Raw genomic sequence first — 26,130 nt, 5'->3', positions numbered from 1 at the left:
ACATAGTAGTATACACATGACCGATGCAGGGTTCTCTGTATAAGCTTTCACTAAAGTTCTAATTCCTCCTTCTACTCTTACACAAAGAAAAAGAGCTATCAGGCAGAGTACCTCATTCTTAAAATTCTTTCTAGTAAACTATATTTAATTCACAGGTTGGATAGAAGTCTGGGAGCATTTACTTTTTATCTATGTATGTATGTATGTTTAATTGATATATAACATTGTATTCGTTTCAGGTGTTCAACATAATGATTTGATATTTGTATATACTGCAAAATGATCACCACAGAAAAGCTAGTTAATATCCATTGTCACACAAAGTTACAACATTTTTTCTTTTTTCTTATGAGAACTTTTAAGATCTACTCTCTTAGCAGCTTTCAAATATACCACACAGCAGTGTTAACTGTGGTCACCATGCTGTACATTACATCCCACGACTCATTTATTTTATACCTGGAAGTTTGTACCTTTTGACACCCTTCACCCACTTTACCCACCCTCCACCCCCTGCCTCTGGCAACCACCAATCTGTTCTCTGTATCTATGAGCTTGTTTTGTTTTTGTTTTCATTTTGTTTTGTTTTAGATTCCACATTTAAGTGAGATCACATGGTATTTGTCTTTCTCTGTCTGACTTATTTCCCTTGACATAATGCCCTCAAGGTCCATCTGTGTTGGCACAAATAGCAAGATTTCCTTCTTTTTTTATGGCTGAATAATATTCCATTGTATGTATATATCACATTTTCTCTATTCATACATCGATGGACATTTAGGTTGTTTTCATATATTGGTTATTATAAATAAGCTGCAATGAACACGGGGGTACACATATCTTTTCAAGTTAATGCTTTCATTTTCTTCAGATAAGTACCCAGAAGTGGAGTTGCTGGATCATACGTTAGTTGTATCTTTAATTTTTTGAGTAATCTCCATACTGTTTTCCATAGTGGCTGCACCAATTTACATTCCCACCAACAGTGGAGGAGGGTTCCCTTTTCTCCACGTCCTTTCCAACACTTGTTACTTGTGTTTTTGTTAATAGCTATTCTAACAGGCCTGTGGTGATATTACTGTGGTTTTATTTACATTTCCCTGATGATTAGTGATGTTAAGCATCTTTTCATGTACCTGCTGTCCATCTGTATATCTTCCTTGAAAAAATGTCTATTCAGATCCTCTGCCCATTTTTTAATCAGATTGTTTAGTTTTTTTGCTATTGAGTTATATGAGTTCTTTACATATTTTGGATGTTAACGCCTTATCAGGTATATAATTTGACAAGATTTTCTCCCATTCAGCAGGTTGCCTTTTCATTTTGTTGATGATTTCTTTCCCCCTTTTTCGTCTCAAAATAACTATCATCACACGCTTCAAATGGCCAATGAGGAAGGTGAAAAGGAAGCAAGATCAGGGGAGGAACAACTAATTATAAAAGTCAATGCCCCACTTTTGTGGCACTTTGAGTTTTCAATGCACCTTCCATTGCCTCTGGTTGTTCTCACAGGCCACGTTGCCACTGTTTCACCCAAAACCACTTCCTTAGCTTCCAACCACAATGAAAGGCTCCCCTAAAAGTCACTCCTTTTCCAAATAAGCCCCATAAAATATACTCATGGGCATATGAAAAAGTTAAGCCTTAGTTAAAAATACCACTAAATGCTTGGAACACAGATCCTTTAAAAAGCATAGGTTTACTTCTTAAATCTGTAAGCCAAAATACTGCCTTTTGCTGATACATGTTGACGAAGGCACACAGATACCAGTAAGCAAGGCTGGCTACAGGATGTGAAAAAGCAACACTCAAGGGAAAATTGCACTTTTTCAAATGCTCTCTGTTTCAAATTACAGACTTGGGATATTTCTCTGAAACAACCCTCCCTATTTATTAAAAAAAAAGTCTGTACATGATTTATACATGTGTTTCAGCTATTTCTAGAAAAATGACTCAGTTTTATGTTTAGAAAAAAAAGCATTTCCTTCAATAAAAAAGAAATCGCTTTAAGAAAGTAGCTTCAAACATCAAACCATTTTGAATACTTATTATCTACTTCAGTCTCACGGCTCACTTTCTTCTTGGTGCCCTCAATTTGCTCAGAGTTAGTAGTAGCGACAAGCTTACCTCTGCTATTCACTGAATAAAAGGAAATTATGACTCATAGCAAAACAAAACATACAAGACAGCAGAACCTCAGCCAAAACTATTAAGAACTATTATACCAAAAAAAGAAAAAGGAAAAAAAAACCCACCCCACTTCTTAAAACCATGTATTAGTCTTATAAGGATACACTGGAAATTTAAAAATATTAAAAGGCTTCATCCCAGCTGTGTACACTAAAGATACCATTGTATAAATGTAGCGTTAACATTTGTGACACTATGTATAAAACCTGTCTACAAAGCAACACTTGAAACAGATGTAGCACAAAATACTTGCATTTCATATGCTTTTTATATGGTTCCCCAAGTCAAACTTAATTCCATCCATGCCCAGCTGACTGCAAGTAACAGGTATGACTAATTTTAAAAGAGCACATAGCCATGTCCTAAGGGGTATGCAGTAAGAAGCTACTAAGTCCTGGGTGAAATACTATATTCACATGCTCAACAGTATACTTTAGTGAAGAATTCCAGTCACAGTAACTTTTCACAACAAGATTTATTGTCAGAGCTTGTAAGTGGATATACTGGGAATAGTTCCACGCCTATTAGGAAAAAAACCTTCCAACCAAATGCACAACTCACGCCTGTTACACCACCAGCAGAACTGAATCTTCTACTAGGAAAAAAAATCGGTTTTGCAGTGTTTAGAGTTGGATATAACCAAGACCTGAGAAATAAGTAGGCAGTTACTTTGACAAGAGATAAACAATGGCCCTCCAACTGTACAGAAATCCAAAAATACACTTCACGTTATTCTGCAGAAAAACAAGTTAACAAATAAAACCCTATCTAACATCACTTTGCTGAAAGGACCTCAGGCTCCCAGCGAAGAGTGCAGTTTTAAGTAGCAACTAAGACGCCTGCTGACAGTCAAATAAAGACCTATTTGATAATCAGTGTGACAGAAAACAGAACATTTATGGCTCCCAGCTATTAGCAAGTGAAAGAGTAGACTAAATTTTAAGAAAAATTCACCAAATGTTCTAAAATTTCAGACCTTCCAAAATGGCTAGATCCTAAAAGCAAAAGAACAAATAGTTACCACATGCTGAGGGGAGGGATGGGGGCGGGCAGCAGGGAGTGACTGAAAGGGACTCACAGAAAGAAAATGCTACCAAAATATGGCATATCATTAGAAATTCAGGTATAGACAGCAAAATGACAAGAACATCATTAAGATCATTAACCATTCCCTAGCACATGTAGTTATCATGTAAGATTAAAATGAAAAAACCTGAATGACTTTAGAGAAGCCTAAAGACTAAAGAAGATAACTCATGATCAGCAATTGAAAGTATTATACAAAGTATCTTCCCATACCTGCCCTGCATAAGAAAAGAAAGATCAATGTCAACTTGGAAGAAGGTTTTTTACTTTAGGAAAAAATGTAGTGTAGAAGATGGCAAGATAAAACGACCTAACAGATGAAATTGCCACTAAAAACAGAATTCAACTTTTCCCCTCTGTTCACAGAACTATCTGGAGCCTCTAAAATACCATGGATAAGTTACATAGCCACTAAAAATTTTAAGTATGAAGACTATGTGGCAACCGGGAATAATTCATAGGACAAAATAGGTGGAAAAGGCAGAACTCAAAGTAATATGTACACTATGATTACAATGCTAGGTAAAAAGCTGTAATGATGGTTGTTAAGAAGGGGGCCAGACTTTCTTTTTCCTTTCCAAAGATTCTGTAAATATTGCCATAAAAGTTTTATAGATCAAAAATCATGTTTAAACTATGAGTCTTGGCATTCAGGAAAATGTTAAATAAGTTATTCCTTTCAAGAAAAAAAAAAAGGCACACTGCTTTGTAGTTTATCCTTTTTACTACTTCAAATTAAGGAGGATTTCAAATGGCCCCACTACAAACGGTGGGTTCTTATCTGTATGAGTACTCAAAGGGTGTAGACTTTCATACTTAGGATGGACAAACATCTGCTTTTCTATGTGGAAAAAATGGTCACACCCTTGTAGGAAACTGACATGTTTAAAAAGCTTATGGCATTCTTAAAGATGTCTACTTGCTCCATTTTTCTAAATAGATAAATCAAAAACGGAAAACAAAGCATCAAAACCAGACCGGTCTTCAGGGGACCCTACTAATCAAACTGTTAACCGAAGCTACGAGTTACAAAAGTAAAGCCTCTCTGGTTTTATTTCTGAAGGAACGCTCTCTATAGCCAACTATTCAGTTTGGTAGGTTCCATTCTTTCAAACACCTCACTCGGCTAAAACGGATTACAACACATCCAGTGCCTCCCCGACCCTGTTAAGAGAATTCTGAGAAAAAGAGGGTATCTAGCGAAAGACGTCAAGGATTATGGTGATGTATTTTTAAATTTTCAATATGCAAGCAGGACTCTTATGCAGGTTGCTTTAATAGTCTGAGTTCTATTTTATCGGGCTACTGCAGGCAAAGCAGTTCTTTATCTCCTCACCATTAGGACAAGGGTAGGGAGGTGAAATGCTCCCTACTTCTCTCCTGTAGGTCAGAACCCTGTGGATCGAGTCATCGCATTTGACTATTGTAACCGCGCTCAGCGAGTCCTCCCCTTCCTTCCTTTCTTTTCCCTGGACAAATCCCTACGTGACTAACACAAACCTAATTTATGATGTCAATAGGTAGGCCAGGTCCCTAAAAAGCTCTGTCCCCGCGGGTTCAGACTCTGCATCTCTCCGCCCCACCCTGTCGCGGCTTGGGTGGAATCGCCAATGAAACACTAACAGTAGCTAAGGTAACAGAGCCGGGCTTAACCGGACCGATGCCGGAGAAGAAGTGAAAAGAGTTTCTCCGGGCCTGGGGGTTGGGAGGCTGGCTCCGCGGACTGATTTTCCATTGGGTGGGGGTGGGTTAGAGACCACAGAAGCGCAAAAGCAGTAGTCTAATCTTTGAAGGCCGGCGGCCGGCTCTGCCACGCTCTCAGCAGGAAGGGGAGGGGAGCGGGAGGAAGAGGGGGAGGAGAAGCGGCGAAGGAAGGGAGGAGGGGGGGAAGGAGGGGCCGGGGGCGGAGCCAGGGCTCCAGGAAAACCCGCGCGCGAGCCCGCAGCACCTCGGGGCGGAGTCGCCGGCTCCGTCCGGCCCCTCGGCCTCCACCGCGCGCGGTGCGCCCCGAAGGGGCGGGCCCGCCCGCAGCCTCCCTCCGGGTCTCGGGCCCTCCTTCCCCTCTCCTCCCTCCCCTCCCTCCTTTCCATCTCAGCAGCGCCCTCGGTCTCCCTCTCCGGCTCATACAAAAGCAAAATGTCCGCCATCTTCCGAGGCGGCTGCGCTCGTCGCCGCCACCGGCCCGGCTCTCCTGCGCTTTCTCCCCGGGGCCGCCCTTCCCCCGGCCCCCTCCCCGACCCCCGGCGCCGCGGCTCCTCGGAAGCCGCGGAGGCGCCACTCACTCCCGCCCTCGCCCCCACCTCGCCCCGCCCGCCCCGCCGGGCGACGCAGGACCGCCTCGGGCGGGGGCAGGGGGGCTCGGCTGCCCAGGCCGACCGGCTCCCGCTTCCCGCCCGGCCCACCCCCTGGATGGCCCCTTTACCTTGATGCAGTACGGCGGTTCGTCGTAGGTGACCAGCATGTACCTGTCTCCGCGGCTGGCCGGGTCCCGGGCGCGCAGCTGAGGGACGAGGGATGACGGAGGGGGCCGCGAAGGGAAAGGGGGAGGAGGGGGCGATACCAACGTTACAGAAGCACCTAAATCCACCACCACCCCCATCCCTAGCGAACTCTCCCCATCTCTCCCCTCCCCTCCCTTTACCTTCAAGAATAACTCCACAGCGCCTTTGGCAATGTCCAAATAGGTGGTGCCCAGGTCAGTGCGCTGGTTCATAGAGGCGGACGTGTCTATGAGGAACAGCAGGATGGGCATCTTCCCCCGCACCCCTGGCTCCGGTGCCCACTCTCCTGGCCCTCTTGCCCTCACTGCCGCGTACTGCCACCCGAACCCTCAACTCTCGCAGAGCCAGGGTGCAGGGAGCAAGAGTAAGAGGGGGAGACGGGACGGGACGGATGGAACTGCTCCTGGCCTCCTCTTTCTGCAGCCGCACCTCTTCTCCCTCCAAGGGAACTTGAAAGTGTGAGCGTGTGTAGCCCTCGGGACCCTCCCCCTTCCTCTCTTCTGCCACCACTACTGCCGCCGCCGCCGCTGCCGCCGCAGGGACTATTGCCCGAGCATCGGTGCAAGCTCACTGAAGCGCTCGCCCCAGACTGAGAGCTGTCTGTTAACCAACACACAACTTCGGTCCGCTCACCTACCATGGGCACCATGTGACCAGAACCCACGCCATTGGCTGCCAATTATATGTTATTTGCATATTCATTAGATGACAGGGCAAGGGGAGGGACTTGGGCGAACCCTGGGAGTTGAAGTTTGAACCCAGGCAGGGGGTAAGGGGAAATGTTAAGGACCCTCATTTAAAGGACTTGGAAGCTGTTAGGATACTTAGGGTGGTCTGGATGGACTTTTCTCTTGCTCTTCAAAGATGATAATTCGAAAGGAAGAGTGAATTTGAGCAACAGTTGTGCAGAGGCACAGAAACAGATGCTTGGACAGGCTGTATAGAAGACGCTTTGCTAACTGCAATCGATCAATCCTGCCAGTGGCTAAGACCAAAACATTTCAGAAGCAGCAAACTTCTTTCCTGGCAAGACCTACTCGCATTCCTTCAGATCCCTCCCCACGCTTGATCAGTGTTTGTGAGTCGGTCGCTGGCCTTGCATTCCGCGTATATCTACTTAGAAAGGAAACTAAAGCTTAAACACAGTTACCTAAACTGGCCTTTTGTGTGCACAAGCTTCTTCAGTTTCATTGAGCACTTTGAAGTATTGCCCTGCCTGTGATAATTCCACCCACTGTCGTGTCTGTGCAGCCTTTACACATGGAAGGTTTGCCATCCTGGATTCTGATTCATCTCACATTTATTGAGCACCTATGAAGTGTCAGCCACCCACGTTAGTCTCATTTAGTCTTTGAAATAATTGTGGTAGGTGGCATTATGTTCAATTTTCAGTAAAGGAAAGTGCAGCTCAGGGAGATGAGGACAACACTGAGGGATGTTCTCAGGTCTGGCTCTACGGAGAGTCTCAATGAGTGGCCAACCACGCTTGGCTGACTGCTTCATGTAACTCGAATTTTAAATATGGAGGTGTGTATTCCCAGCAGTATGCTGTGCACAACGTGGAATCCTGAACTTCAGTGAGTTTACAACTTCATTTGATATGTTCCTTGTAATATATATAAAATCCATATTCAATAACATTTTCATAAAAATAAGATTTCAGAAGAGGCCATATAGCAATGTATGAATCAGGGACAAACAAGTGATGCAAATAAAAAGTGCAGTGGGGGAATTTCCTGGTGGTCCGGTGGTTAGGATGCCATGCTCTCACTGCCGAGGGCCCGGGTTCGATCCCTGGTCAGGGAACTAAAATCCCACAAGCCGCGTGGTGTGGCAAAAAAAAAAAAAAAAAAAAAAAAAAAAGCGGTGGAAGCAATGGTCCAGTGGTCTCGAAGTTCAGAAGGTTTCCTAGATGAGGCACTTAGCAGGAAGGGAGGGATTCTGGATTGAAAGGAATGGTGGGAACAAAAATTCAGCCAGAGATACTAACATGCATAGCACAATTCAGGCCCATCTGGGATACAGCTGGTGGGAATTAATGGGGAAATAAGGATGAAAAAGACACATTTGTTATCTCACAGTTGCCATGAGTCAGGGGTCTGGGCACGGTGTAGCTGGATTCTCTGCTCAGTCTCACAAGACCGCAATCAAGGTGTCAGCCAGGCTGTGTTTTCATCTGGAGGCGTGACTGGGAGAGAATCAGATTCCAAGGTGAATCTGAATCCTGAATGGATGTTGGCAGAATTCATTTCCTTGTGGCTGTCTGCTGGGTGGAGGCCACCCTCGGGTCCACCTGCACTTACCTCCCTCCCATAGGTTGTTCACAGTATGATTGTTTGCTTCTTCAGGGCCAGCAGGAAAATCACTCACTGCAGTCTTCTAAGATGGAGCCTTATATAATGTAACTTAATCATGAGAGTGCCATCCGTCACCTTCGCCATATTCTATTGACTAAAAGCAAGTCACAGGTCTTGCCCACACTCACTCAAGGAGAGAAGATTACACAGGACATAATATCACGCAGGGGAGATCATGGGGACCATCTAAGAATTCTGCCTCGCATTAGGTGGGGATGAGATTATTACCTGGAAACAAACTTTGCCTCATTCACAGTTTTCGTTGAAGTCAACTCCAAGTCATAATATAGCACTTTCAGCCCACTGGATCACATGCATGGGATTGATTGCTTGTTTAGACTATCCTTTGGTGAAGAAATACAAGATTTCCTATTAGGAGCTATATATATACACACACATATATATGTGAACTGGGGCATATCACAGTCCTTATTTATATACTTAAATATATATAAACAAACATATATTTATATAATAAATATAATCAAGATATTTAATTATAAACATATAAATAAATATTTATGTATTATGTATATGATATATTATAAGTGTATATGGACTGTGATATGCCCCAGTTCACAGTGTTTATTTATCTCTTTGTTTGTTTGTTTATTTCTTTGAAGTATAGTTGATTTACAATGTTGTGTTAATTTCTGCTGTACAGCAAAGTGACTCAATTATACATATAAATGTTCATTTTCCTATTCTTTTCCATTATGGTTTATCCTAGGATACTGAATATAGTTCCCTGTGCTCTACAGTAGGACCTTGTTGTTTATCCATTCTATATGTAATAGTTTCCATCTACTAACCCCAACCTCCCACTCCATCCCTCTCCCATCCCCCCTCTCCCCCTTGGCAACCACAAGTCTGTTCTCTATGTCTTCACAGACAGTATTTTAAGATGACATTTAAAAATCTTTACAATTTTCCCCTAACTTTTTACGATGAGCGTGTTTTGCTTTTATACTCAGGAAAGAGGCTATGTTAAAAATTACAAAGTATCCCAAATACAAATTACAAATTTACCAAAAAAAGAAGAAAAAAACCCTCCAAGGCGAATACTATTGAAACAGTTTTCCAAAAAATGCTAAGGAAGCACAAATAGTCTTAGTCACCAGGCGCTCCAGTGGGACAACATCCATGTCTTCATTATAAACTACAAAAGTGACAATATACAAAAAATAACCAGGGGGGAGGGGTAAATTGGGAGATTGGGATTGACATATACACACTACTATATATAAAATAGATAACTAACAAGAACCTACTGTATAGCACAGGGAACTCAATACTCTATAATGGCCTATATGGGAAAAGAATCTAAAAGAGTAGATACATGTATATGTATGACTGATTCACTTTGTTGTACACCTGAAACGAACACAGCATGGTAAATCAACTATACCCCAATAAAAAAAATAACCTTCTGGTGGATTTACGAGTTTATTCAGATTAAACCAAATTCCAAGCCCTTAGCCTGAAGCCTCTCTTCTTCACTTCTTAGGGGAAAGTAAACCCTGCATTATGCTGGGGCGGGTATTTTTATTGCGTTTCTTTGACACACACCAACACTAAGACCCCCAGAGCCCTTTCTACGTCTTTCTCTGCTACAGAATATCAGCACCGCCCCCCTTGTTATAGGTTGACTTGTGCTTTGGCTTTGCTGCTGTTGGAATGTAAACTCCTGGAGGGCAGGCTGAGCCTATAACCAATGCCTGGTGCCAAGTACCAGCTCAATCAATGGTTGTTGAAAGAAACAGTTGCATGTGCTGTGGCTGCCCTTCTTTCATTGTCTTCCCAGGTGCCCCTTTCCTCGGGGTGCCCAGCCCTGCCTGTCACCCCACCCCAGCAGGTCGGGAGGCCTAGCTCCCTGTCCCTGTGGATGCAGGGTCTTTGGGATTTGGGGCCCAGTAGGCCCCTTCAGACCAAGCCCTGGAGCTGACTGCCCCCCCCCACCCCCGGGCAGAACCCCTGCAGCTTCCAACTTTCAGGCCCACTTTCGCTGCCACCTCTGGCCAGTTAACAGAATTCTTTTTTCGCGGCAGCTCTATGACCTACACCAATGCCCCTGTCTTCTTTCTGGGTTGCTCTTGCTTTTTTGAACTCCTGAGCTTTTGAAAATAGTTTTCTCTTTTCTCTTCGTGTCTCTACTCTTTTTTTGCTTTTCTTCCACTCATAGCCTCTAAATCAATTCACTTTAATACTTCCCCATGGCCCCTCATTGCAGGCCTTTCTATTGTACCTCATGTCTGAGGTTACCAGACATCTCTCAGGAAGGAATTCCTACCAAGCACTGCTCTCCTGGCCTTCATTCTCTTCACAACAAATGTTAGCATACTTTGTGCATGTTTCCATTTCATGTGGCTGGCCTTGGGGTGGTCCACCACCATACAATAGACTCTTTGTTTTGATGAGGGCTGGTTTGATTTCTCACTCGCCAAAGATTTGTTACTTCTTGCCTTTAAGCAGGCCCTAATCACCGCATCTTGACAAAAAGACCTTACTTAACCTGATTACTACCCCCTCCCAAATTCCAGATTCCACCATCTACTCCCTCCTCAAGGCCATGCAATCTGGTTTTTCTCCCTAGCACTCTTTGGAAACTACTCTGAGGTCCCAGGGGCCAGCTCCTGGCCAAATCCAATGGTCTGTTCTATATTTTCCTTTGTCGACTGTAGAGCCATTTGTCACTTGCCTTTCTGAGCTTCCCCTGCCCCCGCCACCTTGCCTTTCATCACCTGCCACTTGTCCTGGAATCTTCCTTACCCCTTGGACTATTTGCTTTCAACTTCTCTGACTCCTAAACTTAATCTCTGTCTCAGTCTGTGGCTACCGCTTTTCCTCCCACTGGTCCCACAAAGGACTGTGTTATTTCCACAGTCTTTATTCATTTAGCCATTCTTTCTTTTAATCAAATATTCCTTGGGTGGACCTTCTATATGACAGGCAACGAGAATATATTGGTGAACAAGGGACACAGCATGTTATAACGGTTAAGAACTTGGATTTGGGGGTTCAAATCCCAGCTCTGCCGTTTACTAGCTATGTGACCTTGGGCAAGTTACTTAACTCTGCCTCAGCTTCATCATCTGTATAATGGCGATAACAATAGTACCTCATAGGATTGTTATGAGGATGAAATGAATTAATATTTACAGAGTTTACAGAAGTGCTTAGCACAGAGTTATCTCTGTGTAAGCATTAAATAAAAGAATAGATATAGTCCATGGCCTCATACATTACATTCTAGTGGGGAAAATAATCAAAAGTGTAGATGCAATGTTTTATTAAGTGTTATGAGAGAGGAAATGCATAGTGCTCTGGGAGCAGTGGAAAGAACGTATATTCTAGAAGGGCTGGAGAGGTCAGGAGGACATACAGAGAAGGTTTCCTGAAGGATATGACTTGCAGGAAATGTAGGAAGTAGCCTGGTGAAGGAGGGCTCGTGGAGGTAAGGAATGGGGCAGGCGAGGAGAGAGAATGTTCTAGGCAGGCAATGGTGAGGTGGTCAGATGGTGAGAGACATTGAAAGAAAACCAATGGGAAAAAGAAAGTTCTGTATTGCTAGAGTGTAGGGGAGCTGGGGTGGGGGGGAGTAGGATGGGGAGAGAGGTGGCTAGAGATGAGCTTGCAGGGGTGAGAGGGATCAGGTCATGTAAGGCCTACTAGGCCCTGCTGAGAACTTGGGATTTTATCCGGCAATGTGGAAACTGTGGGTCCACTCGCTGACACAGGCGACAAAGGAAGAGACGCATATTTGGAGCGAGGGGGAGGGGCTCACTCAACAAATGTTTATTAAGCATCTGCTGTGTGCCGGGAGATTTTCCCAAGAGCCAGATATACATCAGTGAACAAGGTAGACCCAATGGGACTTCCCTGGTGATCCAGCGGTTAAGAGTCAGCGCTTCCAGTGCTGGGGACGCAGCTTCCATCCCTGGTTGGGGAACAAGGATCCCACATGCCCTGCGGTGGCAAAAAAAAAAAAAAAAAAAAGCCCAGTGCCCTGCATGCAAGGGCACAAGCTGGCTGAGTGAAGTATAAAAGTAAAAGTAAGTCTCCGAGTGGGGAGAAGCTGCCCCCCTCTGACAGATTTTGGGGGGATACACTAGAGTCGTGAGTGCTTCATTTCTTAAGCACTATGTGCCAGGGCAGCCTTCCTGCGAGTTAAGGGCTATTATTTTTCGTCCCATTTTGCCAGGGGAGGAAACTGAGTTTGCTCAGGTGGTCAGCCTCCCGATGCCGGAGCCCAAGCTTCCCTCCCCGTCTCTGCAGGAGCAGTACCAGAATGAGAGGGGTGTGCGGGGTGCCTGAGAGCCTGAACGCATTTGAAGGAGCCCAGCATGGGAGCAGCTCACCAGCAGGGTGCAGAGGGGCCAGAAGAGAGAGAGGAGGGTGGGAGGGAGCCCACCAGCTCCAGGCAAGCACCACAGGCCTGGGAGAGTGCCCTCTTATTCCCCGACAGATTGGCCTTGGATAACCCATCCTGTGGGATTGTGTGGGACCTGGCTTTGCTGTGATCTGCCTCCTGACACCTATTGATTTTGCCTGTGCTCGGGGAGCCTTATTTCTGAAGCCTGATTGGAGGAGAGCTGGTGAGGGGTGATGGCTCTGGTGGGCTGCCCAGAGAACTGAGGGCAGTGGTCCAGGAGGTAACCCGGGGCACCGGAGATCCAGGCATCTGCCAACCGAGGGCAGCGAATTTTCCAGCACAAGGCCTAGCACAAGGCTTTTTAGCGACTCCCTTCTGCCCTGGGCCCAGGCACAGCAAGTGGTATGGACATTTATAGACCTGGTTACTCTGAGAGGTGGCGTAGGCTAAAAATAAAAAGAGCTGATGATGAAACTTGGCCCAGGGCAGCCCCCAGACAAGCTCCCCAGCGGGTTTTGCCACTTGGCTAACCTCTTGTCACCAGTCAGGGGGTAGGAGCCTCTGGGTGGCCATCTTGGAATCTCCCTCTTTTCCTTTCATATCTTCTGTGCTGCTCCCCTCGTTCTCTCTCACCGCCCTGAGGCCACCGCCCTACGTCCCCTGTGGTGTGGGGCTTCAGTCAGGAACTCACAAGGCATCCTCACCCCTTCTGTGGAGCTCCAGGGGGCACAGCACACACAGGGAGTAACCACAGCCATCTGGAGCCCTCCGCCCCTCCCCCCATCCACCAGGCCATCAGGTCCTGGGGAGCTTTCACCTTGTAGGTATAACTCAAATTCATCTCACTCCTTTTCCCTTGGTTGAGGCCCTTTGCATATTAGTTAGCCCACGGCAATGACATACCTCTAGTTTCTTTTTTAACTTCTGGGTTTTCTATTCCTGCTAAGGCATAGATTTCGTAATTCTTCCCTCTCCTTTTTTTTATTTATTAATTAAAAAAAATTTTTTTTTGTTTGTTTTGTTTTGTTTATGGCTGCGTTGGGTCTTCGTTTCTGTGCGAGGGCTTTCTCTAGTTGCGGCGAGCAGGGGCCACTCTTCATCGCAGTGCGCGGGCCTCTCACTATCGCGGCCTCTCTTGTTGCGGAGCACAGGCTCCAGACGCGCAGGCTCAGCAGTTGTGGCTCACGGGCCTAGTTGCTCCGCGGCATGTGGGATCTTCCCAGACCAGGGCTCGAACCCGCGTCCCCTGCATTGGCAGCAGATTCTCAACCACTGCGCCACCAGGGAAGCCCCCCTCTCCTTCTTAAGGCTATTTTTTTTTTAATTGACAGCATTTAAACCATGTTAGCACATACCTTTTAAAATGTAACAATGGTAGAACTGTATTTGTACTTAGGTGTAGCAAGAACCTCTACAGCTAGTTTATTTGTCGTAAATCACTTAATTTGTCCCAAATATGTTGACAGGTTTTCCATTCCCCCCCCCCCACTATGCGGGGATGGAAGAGCTCTTGATAGCAGAGCTGGAGGGCCTTGCACCGTCACCTAGGAAGTCACTTACCTGGTGTTCAGTTACCCGGATATGTACCTCGGCCCGCTCTGCTTGGCACTCCGCTAAGTGCCTGGGGCTAAACGATGAGCAGGACGTACTTCCTGTGCATCTGAGCTTCTCCTGCACCGAGGGAGGCTGGTTATGTACGCAGATACTTTCAATACAACGTGGTAAGTGCTGAGCTAGAGAGATAGCTGTAACAGGGTTTTATTCAAGCCCAGAAGGGTAGACTGTAGCCGGCTAGTTATCAGGGAAGGCGTCCTGGAGGAGGTGATATCAGTGAAGAAAAGGAGAGGCAGTTGTATCCCAGGATAAAGGATTAGTATGAGCCAGGCTCTGAGGCCTTGAAACAGGTGACTGTGCGTGGTGGCCCCTGCTGGTGCCCAGCCCACGTCCACTTTTGTGAACACGAGCTGCTGGAGGCTCACCGCTGCTCCCCCTGCTCTGGAAAATTCCCCTCAGGAGGGAGAGCTGCCTGGGCCCAGAGGTTAGGCTCCATGCCATGTGGGCAGCCTGCCCGCCTCCCCTCCCCCAGCCTGCAGCCAGCGACACAGCCCCCTTGCCTCAGAATGGGATCACCTTGTGGTGTCATTCGTGCTTTACAGCTTTAGGGATCTGGCCAAAGCTAGACTCCAAATGAGGCCACATTCTTGCTTAGCTCCATTCCCTGCACTACCCTGCTTCTCTCTCTCTCGTCCTTCTTCCTGAGAGCTCTCCTTCAGTAAGTTACAAGGACCCGGATCCTTGTCCCAGGCTCTGCTTCTGGAGAACCTGACCTAAGATAGTGTGTTTGATGAGCTTCTCGAAATTTGGCATACCTGGTATTTTGACATACTTTGTATTTAAGGTGTGAGTTAAGGAATAATTGGAAGATTAAATCTAAGAATTAGGCAAGAACCGGATCATAGACAACCTTGTGTGCCATATTAAAGACTTTGAGACTTTTTAATTTTATATTAAGTCTTTCTATATTGAGCCTTTTATATTAAAGGCTAAAATACTCTTCCTCGGGGATTCCCCTGGTGGTCCAGTGGTTAAGACTCTGCGCTCCCAATGCAGGAGGCCCAGCTTCAATCCCTGGTCAAGGAACTAGATCCCACATGCCACAACTAAGAGCCTGCATGCCGGAACTAAAGATCTCGTGGGCCGCAACTAAGACCTGGTGCAGCCAAATAAATAAATATTAAAAAACAAAAAACAAAAAAAGAATAAGTCTTTCAAAAAAAATAAGATAAAATACTCTTCCTCGAATCACGCTTCCCACTTTTAATGATGTAGCCTCCTCACCTTCAATGACTTATTCACTTAGGTTGAGCCATGGGGGACTACTGGGGTCCTTAGTTAAATACAAATAGCTCTGAAAGTGATAATCCATTACTTAGAGCCATTAATAGTCTAATTCACCTTAAGATATGATAGAGTGTGAGAGACTGTATTGTCCAAAGATGGCCACATCTATGTATTTATCTCACCTGCATGCTTTTATAATGTTACTAATATTCTTCCCACTGTGAGATGGGGTCTATGCTTCCTGCCTTTGAATCTGGGGATGGGGGCTGTGAATGCACTGGCCAATGGCATGCAGTGGAAGCAATGCTAGGAGATGGCCAGGGACCTCCCTCGTGGTTCAGTGGCTAAGACTCCACACTCCCAGTGCAGGAGGCCTGGGTTCAATCTCTGGTCAGGGAACTGGATCCCACATGCCCCAACTAAGAATTCGCATGCCACAACTAAAGATCCTGCATGCTGCAACTAAAGATTCCCTATGCCACAATGAAGATCCCGCATGTGGCAGTGAAGAACCCATGTGCCGCAGTTAAGACCTGTCACATCCAAATAAATAAATAAATATATATATATATATTAAGAAATACTGGGAGATGTCCAAGACAAGGTCATAAAAGGCAATGGCTTTCACCTGGATCGATTCTCTCTCTCTCTCTCTCTCTCTGTCAGGATGATTATTCTTGGAACTCAGCCACCATGTTGTGAGGAAGCCAGGCCACATGAAGAGGCCACATGTTGGTATTCTGGCAGACAGTCCCAACTACGCCCCCAGCTGACACCAGCATCAATCGTCAGACATGTGAGTGAAAGAGCCATCAGATGATTCCAGCTCCCAGCAGACATCATGGGGCAGAAACAAGTTTTCCCTACTGTGTCTAGCCTGAGATCCCAACCCACAGCAACCATAGAGATAATGCACGATTATTGTTATTTTAAGCCGCTAAGTTTTGGAGAAATAGGTAACTAATACATCTGTCTAGACTCTGAAGTTACAATTTTCCCTTCAAAATCAGCTCCTCTAGCTTCCCTACCCAGGTTAATGGTATCTCCAAGTTCTTTCAGTGACAGAGCTATTTTTAACTCACCCTCGTCTGTCCACTTACATATAATTAGTTGTCAGGTCCTATAGATTTCCTTTCTACAGTGTCTCTGCCATCTATCCTTTTCCTCGGTACTGTCTCTCTCCAGATTAAACTAAAGCCCAGCTCTCATCATTTGCATACCCCTGCTCTAAAACTGTCCACTTTCACAAAAACATACCTTCTAGATGAATTCTATAATTTCATCTGGAATATATGTATGCATATACATATTCTAAATATATATATATTCTCTCTATACATATGTTTACAGAAATAATGCTTTGCTTGTTCATTGTAACAAATTCAGGTTTATTACCATACAGACGTGTGCAAAAAAGTGAATGTTTCACTCACCAGAGGTAATTACTGTTAACATTTGCTATGTTACATTCCAGACATTTTTCTAGGTAAATGTGAGTGTTTGTGTGTATTCTACGCATGTGTGTGTGTGTGTGTGTGTGTGTGCGCGCGCATGTGAGAGAGAGAGAGAAAGAGCATGCTACGTGTTATATACACATACATGATAGATACATTTAAAAAACATTGTTTATAAAAATAGGATCACAGCACACATCTTGTTCTACAATTTTGTTTTTTACCCAACATTGCTTCCTGGTTATCTTTTCATGACAGCACAACGCAGCTCTACTTCATTTTAAAAGTTGCACAGTATTGCACCATAATTTATTTAACCATTTCCCTATTGAAAAACATTTGGTTGTTTCTACATTTTGCTATCAAACAGTGCTGCAATGAGTATTGTGCAAATATCTTTATGGACTTGTGCCATTTCCGTAGATTAGAGTCCTAGAAAATGCAGCCGCTGGATCATAAGGTGTGGACAATTACGGATTGACAGGGAGCACTAAACTGTCCTTCTCATGTGGTTGTGTCGATTTTCACCCTCATAACACTGTGTCGGTGCCCATTTTCCCACACTCCAGCCAAAACAGGCTACTATTAATCGTTTTTAATTTTTGCAAAGCTAATAATAAAACGTACTTCTGCATTGTTGTTTTAATTTGTATTTATTTAATTGGCGCAGTTGAATAGTTTTTTCAGAATTTTATGAGCCACTTATATTTCCCCTTCTATGAATTGACTCATATCCTTTATCCATTTTCCTATTGAATTTTCAATATTTCTTAATACTTTCTATGTGCTTTTCATACAGTATGACTCTTAATTCTGTCGTAACTATTTAATCCGACCTGTTGATATGTGTTTTAACTTTGTTCATGGTGTCTGTTAAAAGTTTTAACTTTTCTGCTGTCAAGTTTGATTGACATATTCTTTATGGCTTCTGGGTTTGTTGTGTTTTCTTTTTAATTTTTATTTATTTATTTATTTATGGCTGTGTTGGGTCTTCGTTTCTGTGCGAGGGCTTTCTCTAGTTGCGGCAAGCGGGGGCCACTCTTCATCGCGGTGCGCGGGCCTCTCACTATCGGCGGCCTCTCCCGTTGCGCAGCACAGGCTCCAGATGCGCAGGCTCAGTAATTGTGGCTCACGGGCCTAGTTGCTCCGCGGCATGCGGGATCTTCCCAGACCAGGGCTGGAACCCGTGTCCCCTGCATTGGCAGGCAGATTCTCAACCACTGCGCCACCAGGGAAGCCCCTGTTGTTGTGTTTTAAGAAGCTCTCCCTAATCCATGATTATAAAAAATGTTCTATATTTTCTCCTAGTCCATTCATGGTTTTATTTTTCAAATGTTTAGATCTTCATTCCAAAGGCTAAAAAATAATCACATTAGCAACAAAATGGATTATAACTTCAGTCTCTCAAAATGGTACTGATTAAGCAAATCACGGTGTATACATACATACTGGGCAGCTATTAAGATTGATAAGGTAGATAGATCCTTAAAAAGTTGTTTACCAGGACTTCCCTGGTGGCACAGTGGTTAAGAATCCGCCTGCCAACGCAGGGGACATAGGTTCGAGCCCTGGTCTGGGAAGATCCCACGTGTGGCAGAGCAACTAAGCCCGTGCGCCACAACTACTGAGCCCACGTGCCACAACTACTGAAGCCCACGCGCCTAGAGCCCGTGCTCCGCAACAAGAGAAGCCACCACCATGAGAAGCCCGCACACTGCAACAAAGAGTAGCCGCTGCTTGCTGCAACTAGAGAAAAGCCCGCCAGCAGGAACAAAGACCCAACGCAGCCAAAAATAAATTAATTAATTTTTAAAAAGTTGTTTACCAAATTAAGTGAAAAAGACAGAAGGCATAGTATGATTCCACCTTTATATATATGCATAAAATGTCTGGAAGTACATATACCACAGCTTTAATAGAAGTTCTTTCTGTGAAGTAGGCAAGTCTATGGAGAACTTTAATTTTTTTCTTTATAGTTAAAAATTTTGTTCTATTATTGTCAGAAAAGAGAGATATTTTTTCATTTAGAAAAACACTGCATGAATGATGTGAGTGTTAGAAACGTGCTACACATGGATAAAAGAAAAAAGGAACACGATGGAGGAAACAATGAGAAAGCAGTTAGAAAACTACGGTTGACATCAATTCACATCTGTTAACTGTGGGAACTGACTACAGAGACATAATTAGACTTAACATCAAATGGACTTTACAAATACACAGACCATTTCCCATTGTTTAATGTAGCTCAAATATAAGAACACTTCCTTGCTCTTTGGCAAACATCTGTGCTAAATCAAAATTCTGATTAAATTAACACTCTTCAAATAAGCTGCTGAAACAAGGAGACATTTCAGAAAATAACATAATTTTCAATTAAAAGAGAAAAAACCTTTAATGGCTCCCCATCACTTAAGACTGTAATTCCCAATCTTGTTTGAACATCAAAATCATTCCAGGTATTGTTGATAGATTTTCAGGCACCACCCCAGACGTGAATCTAATTACGACCCAGAATCTAAATCTTCATTGAAGGGGTCTGGGATTCTGTAGTTTTAACAAGCTCTCAGATAATTCTTCTAATCAGACATATTCAGAAAACTAAATTTGTGATCTACAGAAATAAATACAAACCCTTTACCTGGACACTTAAAATCTCTGTAACTCCTGTCAGCATTTGCAACTTCATGTGACGTATAATGCTGCCAATTGTTGGAATGTGTTAGGTGTTACCCAGGAAGAATGTTTTTTAATTGAGATATAATTCACATACCATAAAATTAATCCTTTTAAAAAGTACAATTCAGTGGCAGTTAGCATATTCACAAGATTGTGCAACCATCACCACTCACTAATTCCAAAACATTTCATCATCTGCAAAAGGAAACCCCATGGCCATTAGCAGTCACTCCCCGTTTTCTCCCAATCCCACCAGCCCTGACATCCACTAAGTTCTGGCTCTATGGATTTGCCCATTCTGGATCTTTCCTATAAATGGAATCATATAATATGTGGCCCTTTGTATCTGACTTTTTTCACTTTACATAATATTTTCAAGATTCATCCATGTTGTAGCATCTATCAGTACTTCATTCCTTTTCATGGCTGAATATTATTCCACTGTATGGATAGAACACATTTTAATTACCTGTTGATGCATATGTGGGTTATTTCCACTTTGGGGCTATTATGAATAATGCTGCTGTGAACATTCACGTCTGGGAAGCTTTAAAAACTACCAGATTCCCCGTTCTCACCTCAGACCAATGGAATAAAAGTATCTGAGGGGTGGGGGGTAGGTGATGACTGGACATTCTTTTTTTGAAAATTAAGTTTACCAGGTGATTCTAATGGGCATCCAGAATGGAGAATAATCAGGCTAGATATCCCTAAGGGAGTGGTCTTAAAATGTGGTCCCTGAACCAGCAGTATTGGCTAGGACTTGTTAGAAATGCAAATTTCCAAGCCCCACCCCACACCTCCCTTATCAGAATACTCTGAGAGATGCAGGCAGAAAACTGTGCTTTAATAAGCCCTCCAGGCAATTCTGATGCACACTCAAGTGTGAGAACCACTGTGCATCCAATTACCATCTTAAAATCCCCCAAATTCTGAATTTCAAAACACATTTCCAGAAAGATGGAGTAGATGTGCTTTCCCCTCTTCCTCCCATGAAGTACAGTTTAAAACTCTGGACATTTTTTATAAAAACAAACCCAAGAAGACACTGAAAGGTGGAGAGGAAAAGGCAGAAGGAGTAGGAACCTGGAGGATGCAAGGCTCTAAACAATGGTGAATTGTCTTGGTTTTCTTTTTGCCTCCTAGATCCCAGACTGGGTACACAGGCAGAAAAGGCAAAGACAGAAAATCCCCAAGGAAAGCCTGCTCTCTCCAGCCAAAGGACAAGGAGAGGGGCAGCCTAGCAAGACAGAAACCTTTTAGACAATGAACGCTCTACTCCAGCCAAACCCCACAGAAAAGACTGTGGCCCAAACCCACTCATGCTAGTGAAGACCTAGTGTGGAACCTAGACTTCCACCCTCCCCAGCCTGTAACAAGGCTCCCGACCCCCCTTTAGGGTGAAGTCAGAGGAAGCCTAGTGAAGAGTCCGAGAGGCAGAGCTAGCATCCCTGTGTAACAGTAATGAGGAGCCACTCTAGGTGTCAATGCAGGCCAAGTGGAGAACCTGGACTTCTACCTTCACCTGTCGGTAAAGAGGCCGTGTCTGCCCTTCCCCTGCCAGAGCGGTGTCAGAAGAAACTAGCCAAAATGGAAGGCGTAATAAGAACCAGAGTCTCACAGCATAATAAAAAAAATGTCCATAAAAGAAAATCACTTGTCATACAAAGAATCAGGAAGCTCTCCCATAATGGAAAAAGGCAATCAGTGGATGCCAACACCAAGATGACAGAGATGTTAGAATTAGCCAACAAAGCTTTTAAAGGAGTCATCATAAAAATGCTTCAAGGAGCAATTATGGACACATTTGAAACAAAAATAAGAAAATCCCAGAAAAGAAATGAAAGAAGTTAAAAAAAAAACGAATTGAAATTTTAGAATTGAAAAATACAAAAATAAAAAATGCAATTGATGGCCAATCAGCAGAATGGACAGGATAGAGGAAAGAAGCATTGAAGTTGAAAATAGAGCAATAAAAATATCCTTTTATAAAAACTCTTATAATGGAGACATGTGGACTATAACAAAAGATCTAACATTTATGTCAACAGAGTCCCAACAGAGAAGAGGGAGGAGCTGAAAAAATATTTTAAAAAATAATGCCAAAAAATTTTGGCAAAAGAAGCAAACCTACAACTCCGAGAAGCTGCACAAACCCCAAACAGGATAAATCCAAAGAAATTCAGGCCAAGATAAATCACAATAAAAACTAAATACAAAAGGAAAATTTGAGGGGCTTCCCTGGTGGCGCAGTGGTTGAGAATCTGCCTGCCAATGCAGGGGACACGGGTTCGAGCCCTGGTCTGGGAAGATCCCACATGCCACGGAGCAACTGGGCCCGTAAGCCACAATTACTGAGCCTGCGCGTCTGGAGCCTGTGCTCCGCAACAAGAGAGGCCGCGACAGTGAGAGGCCCGCGCAACGCGATGAAGAGTGGTCCCCGCTTGCCACAACTAGAGAAAGCCCTCGCACAGAAACGAAGACGCAACACAGCAATCAATCAGTCAATCAATCAAATAAAGAAAGAAAGAAAGAAAGAAAGAAAGAAAGAAAGAAAGAAAGAAAGAAAAAAGGAAAATTTTGAAATCAAACAGAGAGAAATGACACCTTACCAACAGGGGAAAACTAATTCAAATAACAGAAGATTTCTCATCAGAAACCATGGAGGGCAGAAGGAAGTGACAACATTTTCAAGTGCTGAAAGAAAAGAACTGGAAGTCCAAAATTCTGTTTTCAGCAAAAATATCTTCCAGGAATGAAGGTGAAATCAAGACAGTCTCAGATGAAGATAAACTAAGAGAATATGATGCCAGTGGGAAAGAATGTTTACAGAAACTTTTATAAACAGACAGGAAATAATAAAAGGAGTCTCAGATTATCAGGAAGGGAGAAAAACAGAATGAACAAAAAATATGGTAAATACAATAGACTTTTGTCTCCTTTGGAGTTTTCTAAATTATGTCTGATGTTTGAAGCAAAAACTACAACGCTACCCTGACCTGGTTGTCAATTATTTGAGACAATTACATTATAGTTGGGGGAAATGAAAGGGACATAAAGGGAGATGAAGTTTCTGCACTCACCTGAACTGGTAAAATGATGATACCAGTAGACTGTGATAAACTATGTATGCATAATAAAATACCTAGAGCAGCCACTAGAAGAGCTGTACAAAGAGATACACTAAAAACACTATCGATAACTCAAAATAGAATTCTAATAAATGTTTTTAAAACCACAGGAAGGCAGGAACAATGAAACAGAGAAAAGTAGCAGGAATAGAGGATCATTACATGATAAAAGAGCCAATCCCAAATGTGTATGCACCAAATGGCAGAGCTGAGAAATTTGTGAAGCAGAAAAAGAATAGAACTGAAAGGAAAAAATAGAGAGATTCACAGTTATGGTTGAAATTTCAACACTCCTCTCTCAACAATTGATAGAACCACCAGGCAGAAAATCTGCAAAGATACAGAAGAACTCAACACTATCAACCAAAAGGGTCTAATCAACATTTAGAGCCTGCTCCATCCAACAACAGCAGAATGCATCTACTTTTCAAGCACCCATAGAACATAATAACAAGATAGACCATACTCTGGGCCCTAAGGCAAACGTCAACAACTGCAAAAGAACTGAAGGCAAACAGAGTTTGATTTCTGATCACAGTGGGATCAAACTAGAAATTAATAAGTGAAAGATAACAGGAAAGTTTTTAAACACTGGGAAACTATAGAACACACTTCTAAATAAATTCATGGATCAAAGAAGTTTCAAGGGAAATTAAAAAATACATTGAACCGAATTAAAATGATAATACAACATATAATCTTTGAGACCATGCTAAAGCAGTGATAAAGGGGCACTAAATTTATGGCACTAAATGCTTATGTTAGAAAAAAAGAAAGGTATCAAATTAGTAATCCAAGCTCCCATTTTAAGAACCCAGAAAAAGAAGACCAAAATAAACCCAAAGCAAGAAGGATGGAAATAATAAAGAGCACAAATCAGTGACATTGAAAATAGAAAAAAGCATTACAGAGAATCAATGAAAAGAGAAGCTGGTTCTTTTAAAGAGTATATAAAATTTAAAAACCTCTAGCAAGAATGAAAAAGAAGAGCGATGACACAAATGACTAATATCAGGAATGGAACAGGGAATATCACTACAGACTCTGTAGCCATTAAAAGGATAATAACAGAATACTACAAACAACTCTACGCACGTAAATTTGAGAACTTAGATAAAATGGACCAATTGCTTGAAAAGCACAAACTGCCAAAGCTCACCCAATATGAAACAGAAAATTTGAATAGCACTATAACAATGAAGGAAATTGATTCTGTAATTTTAAGTCTCCCTTAAAAGACATCTCCTGGCCCAGATAGTCTCACTCAAGAATTTTACCAAACATTTAATGAACAATTAACGCCAATAATCCACCACTTCTTCCAGAAAATAGAAGAGGGGAACACTTTGTCAACTCATTTTATGAGGCCAGTTTTACTCTGATATCAAAACCAGACAAAGAGGTTGCAAAAGCAAAAACAAAAATTATAGACCAATAGCCTTCATGAACTTAGATGAAAAAATACTTAAGAAAATATTAGCAAATAGAATCCAGAGATATAACAAGTTTATACCTTAACCAGATGACTTTTTTTCCAGAGATGGGTCAGTAGTTTTAAAAAATGAATCAATGTAATCCACTATAATAATTGGCTAAAGAAGGAAAATCACATGATCATATCAATTGATGCAGAAAAAATTTGACAAAATCCAACAACTATTTATGATTTTTAAAAGACTATCGGAAAATAGAAATAGAGGGTAACTTCCTCAACCTGATAAAGAACATCTGCAAAAGTCTTCAGCTAACATCATGCTTCATGGGGAAAGAATAAATACTTTCTCCCTAAGATGGGGAACAAGGCAAGGATGTCTGCTCTTACTGTGGCTATTCAGCATACTACTGGAAGTTCTCTACAATGTAATAAGGCAAGAAAAGGAAACAAGTCATATAGATCAGAAAGGAAGAGGTAAAACTGTGTCTATTTGCAGATGACATAATTGTCTATGTAGAAAATCCCAAGGAATCTACCACAAAACTCTTAGAACTGATAAGTAAGTTCATCAAGTTCCCAGGATACAAGATAGACATATAAATTAATTGCATTTCTGTATACTAGAAATGAATACGTAGGCACCAAAATTAGAAATACAATACCACTTATAATTGCTCAAAAATGAAATAATTAAGCGTAAATCTAACAAAGCATGTAAAGAACTATGACTTGTATGTTGACAACTACATAAGACTGATCAAGAAATCAAAGACTACCTAAATAAGTATAGAGAATATTGTGTTCATGGATTGGAAGACTCAGCATAGCAAATACTTCAGTTCTCCTCAAATTGATGTACAGCTTTAACACGATTCAAAATCTTAGCAAGATTTTTTTCAAATATAAACAAGATTATTCTAAAATTTGTATGGGGGCTTCCCTGGTGGCACAGTGGTTAAGAATCCGCCTACCAATGCAGGGGACACGGGTTCAAGCTCTGGTCTGGGAAGATCCCACATGCCATGGAGCAACTTAGCCCGGGCGCCACAACTACTGAGCCTGTGCGCCTAGAGCCCGTGCTCCACAACAAGAGAAGCCACTGCAATGAGAAGCCCGTGCACCGCAACGAAGAGTAGCCCTCACTCACGAGTAGAGAAAGCCCACGCGCAGCAACAAAGACCCAACTCAGCCATGAATAAATAAATAAATTTTTTTAAAAAGAAAAAATCAGTAAATTGGACTTCATCAAAAAGCAAAAAAAAGTTTGCTGTGTGAAAGACCTTGGGAAGAAGATGAAAAGACTAGCTACAGACTGAAAGAAAATACTTGTAAGCCACACATCTGACAAAGGACTAGTGTCTAGCATATATAAAGAACTTTCAAAACTCAACAGTAGAAAAGCAAGTAATTCAATTAGAAAATGGGCAAAACACATGAACAGACATTTCACTGAAGAGGATACAAAGATGGAAAATAAGCAAATAAAAAGATACTCAATATCATTAGCCATTAGGGAAATATAAATTATAGCAACAATGAAATCTCGCCTATCAGAATGGCTAAAATTGAAGCAAAAATAAAGTAACAATACCAAAGGATGGCCAGGATGCAGAGAAACTGAATCACTTACATATTGTGGATGAGAATGTGAAGTGGCATAGCCACTCTGAAAAATAGTTGGGAAATTTCTTAAAAACTCATCATAGGGCTTCCCTGGTGGTGCAGTGGTTAAGAATCCACCTGCCAATGCAGAGGACACGGGTTCGAGCCCTGGCCAGGGAAGATCCCACATGCCGTGGAGCAATGAAGCCTGTGCGCCACAACTAGTGAGCCCGTGTGCCACAACTACTGAAGCCTGCACGCCTAGAGCCCATGCTCTGCAACTAGAGAAGCCACCGCAATGAGAAGCCCGCGCACCGCAGCGAAGAGTAGCCCCTGCTCGCTGCAACCAGAGAAAGCCAGCACACAGCAGCAAAGACCCAACGCAGCCAAAAATTAAAAATTAAAAAAAAAACTCATCATATTACCCATGATAAATGCCACTCGGGTATTTATCCCAGAGAAATGAAAACTCCACCCTTAAA

The 26,130-nt window shown here is 42.9% G+C and overlaps 1 protein-coding gene across 6 annotated transcripts in view; it reads right to left on the bottom strand.

Moving 5' to 3' along the window:
* LOC137756855 (integrator complex subunit 6-like) overlaps positions 1-6,352 on the bottom strand; it is a 49,593-nt gene extending 43,241 nt beyond the window's left edge. For all 6 annotated transcript variants that reach the window (XM_068533392.1, XM_068533394.1, XM_068533393.1 and 3 more), the window contains exons 1-2: positions 5,918-6,352; positions 5,699-5,776 (exon numbers count right to left, since the gene is read on the bottom strand). In XM_068533392.1, the coding sequence (XP_068389493.1) occupies positions 5,699-5,776; positions 5,918-6,028 (189 nt within the window). In that variant the 5' untranslated portion in view covers positions 6,029-6,352. The remainder of the gene's footprint in view (positions 1-5,698; positions 5,777-5,917) is intronic.
* Between the last annotated feature and the right edge of the window lie 19,778 nt (positions 6,353-26,130).

This window comes from Eschrichtius robustus, chromosome X, assembly GCF_028021215.1.
Source record: "Eschrichtius robustus isolate mEscRob2 chromosome X, mEscRob2.pri, whole genome shotgun sequence".
Classification (NCBI taxonomy): Eukaryota; Metazoa; Chordata; class Mammalia; order Artiodactyla; family Eschrichtiidae; genus Eschrichtius; species Eschrichtius robustus.
This window is presented reverse-complemented; position numbering and strand designations above follow the sequence as displayed.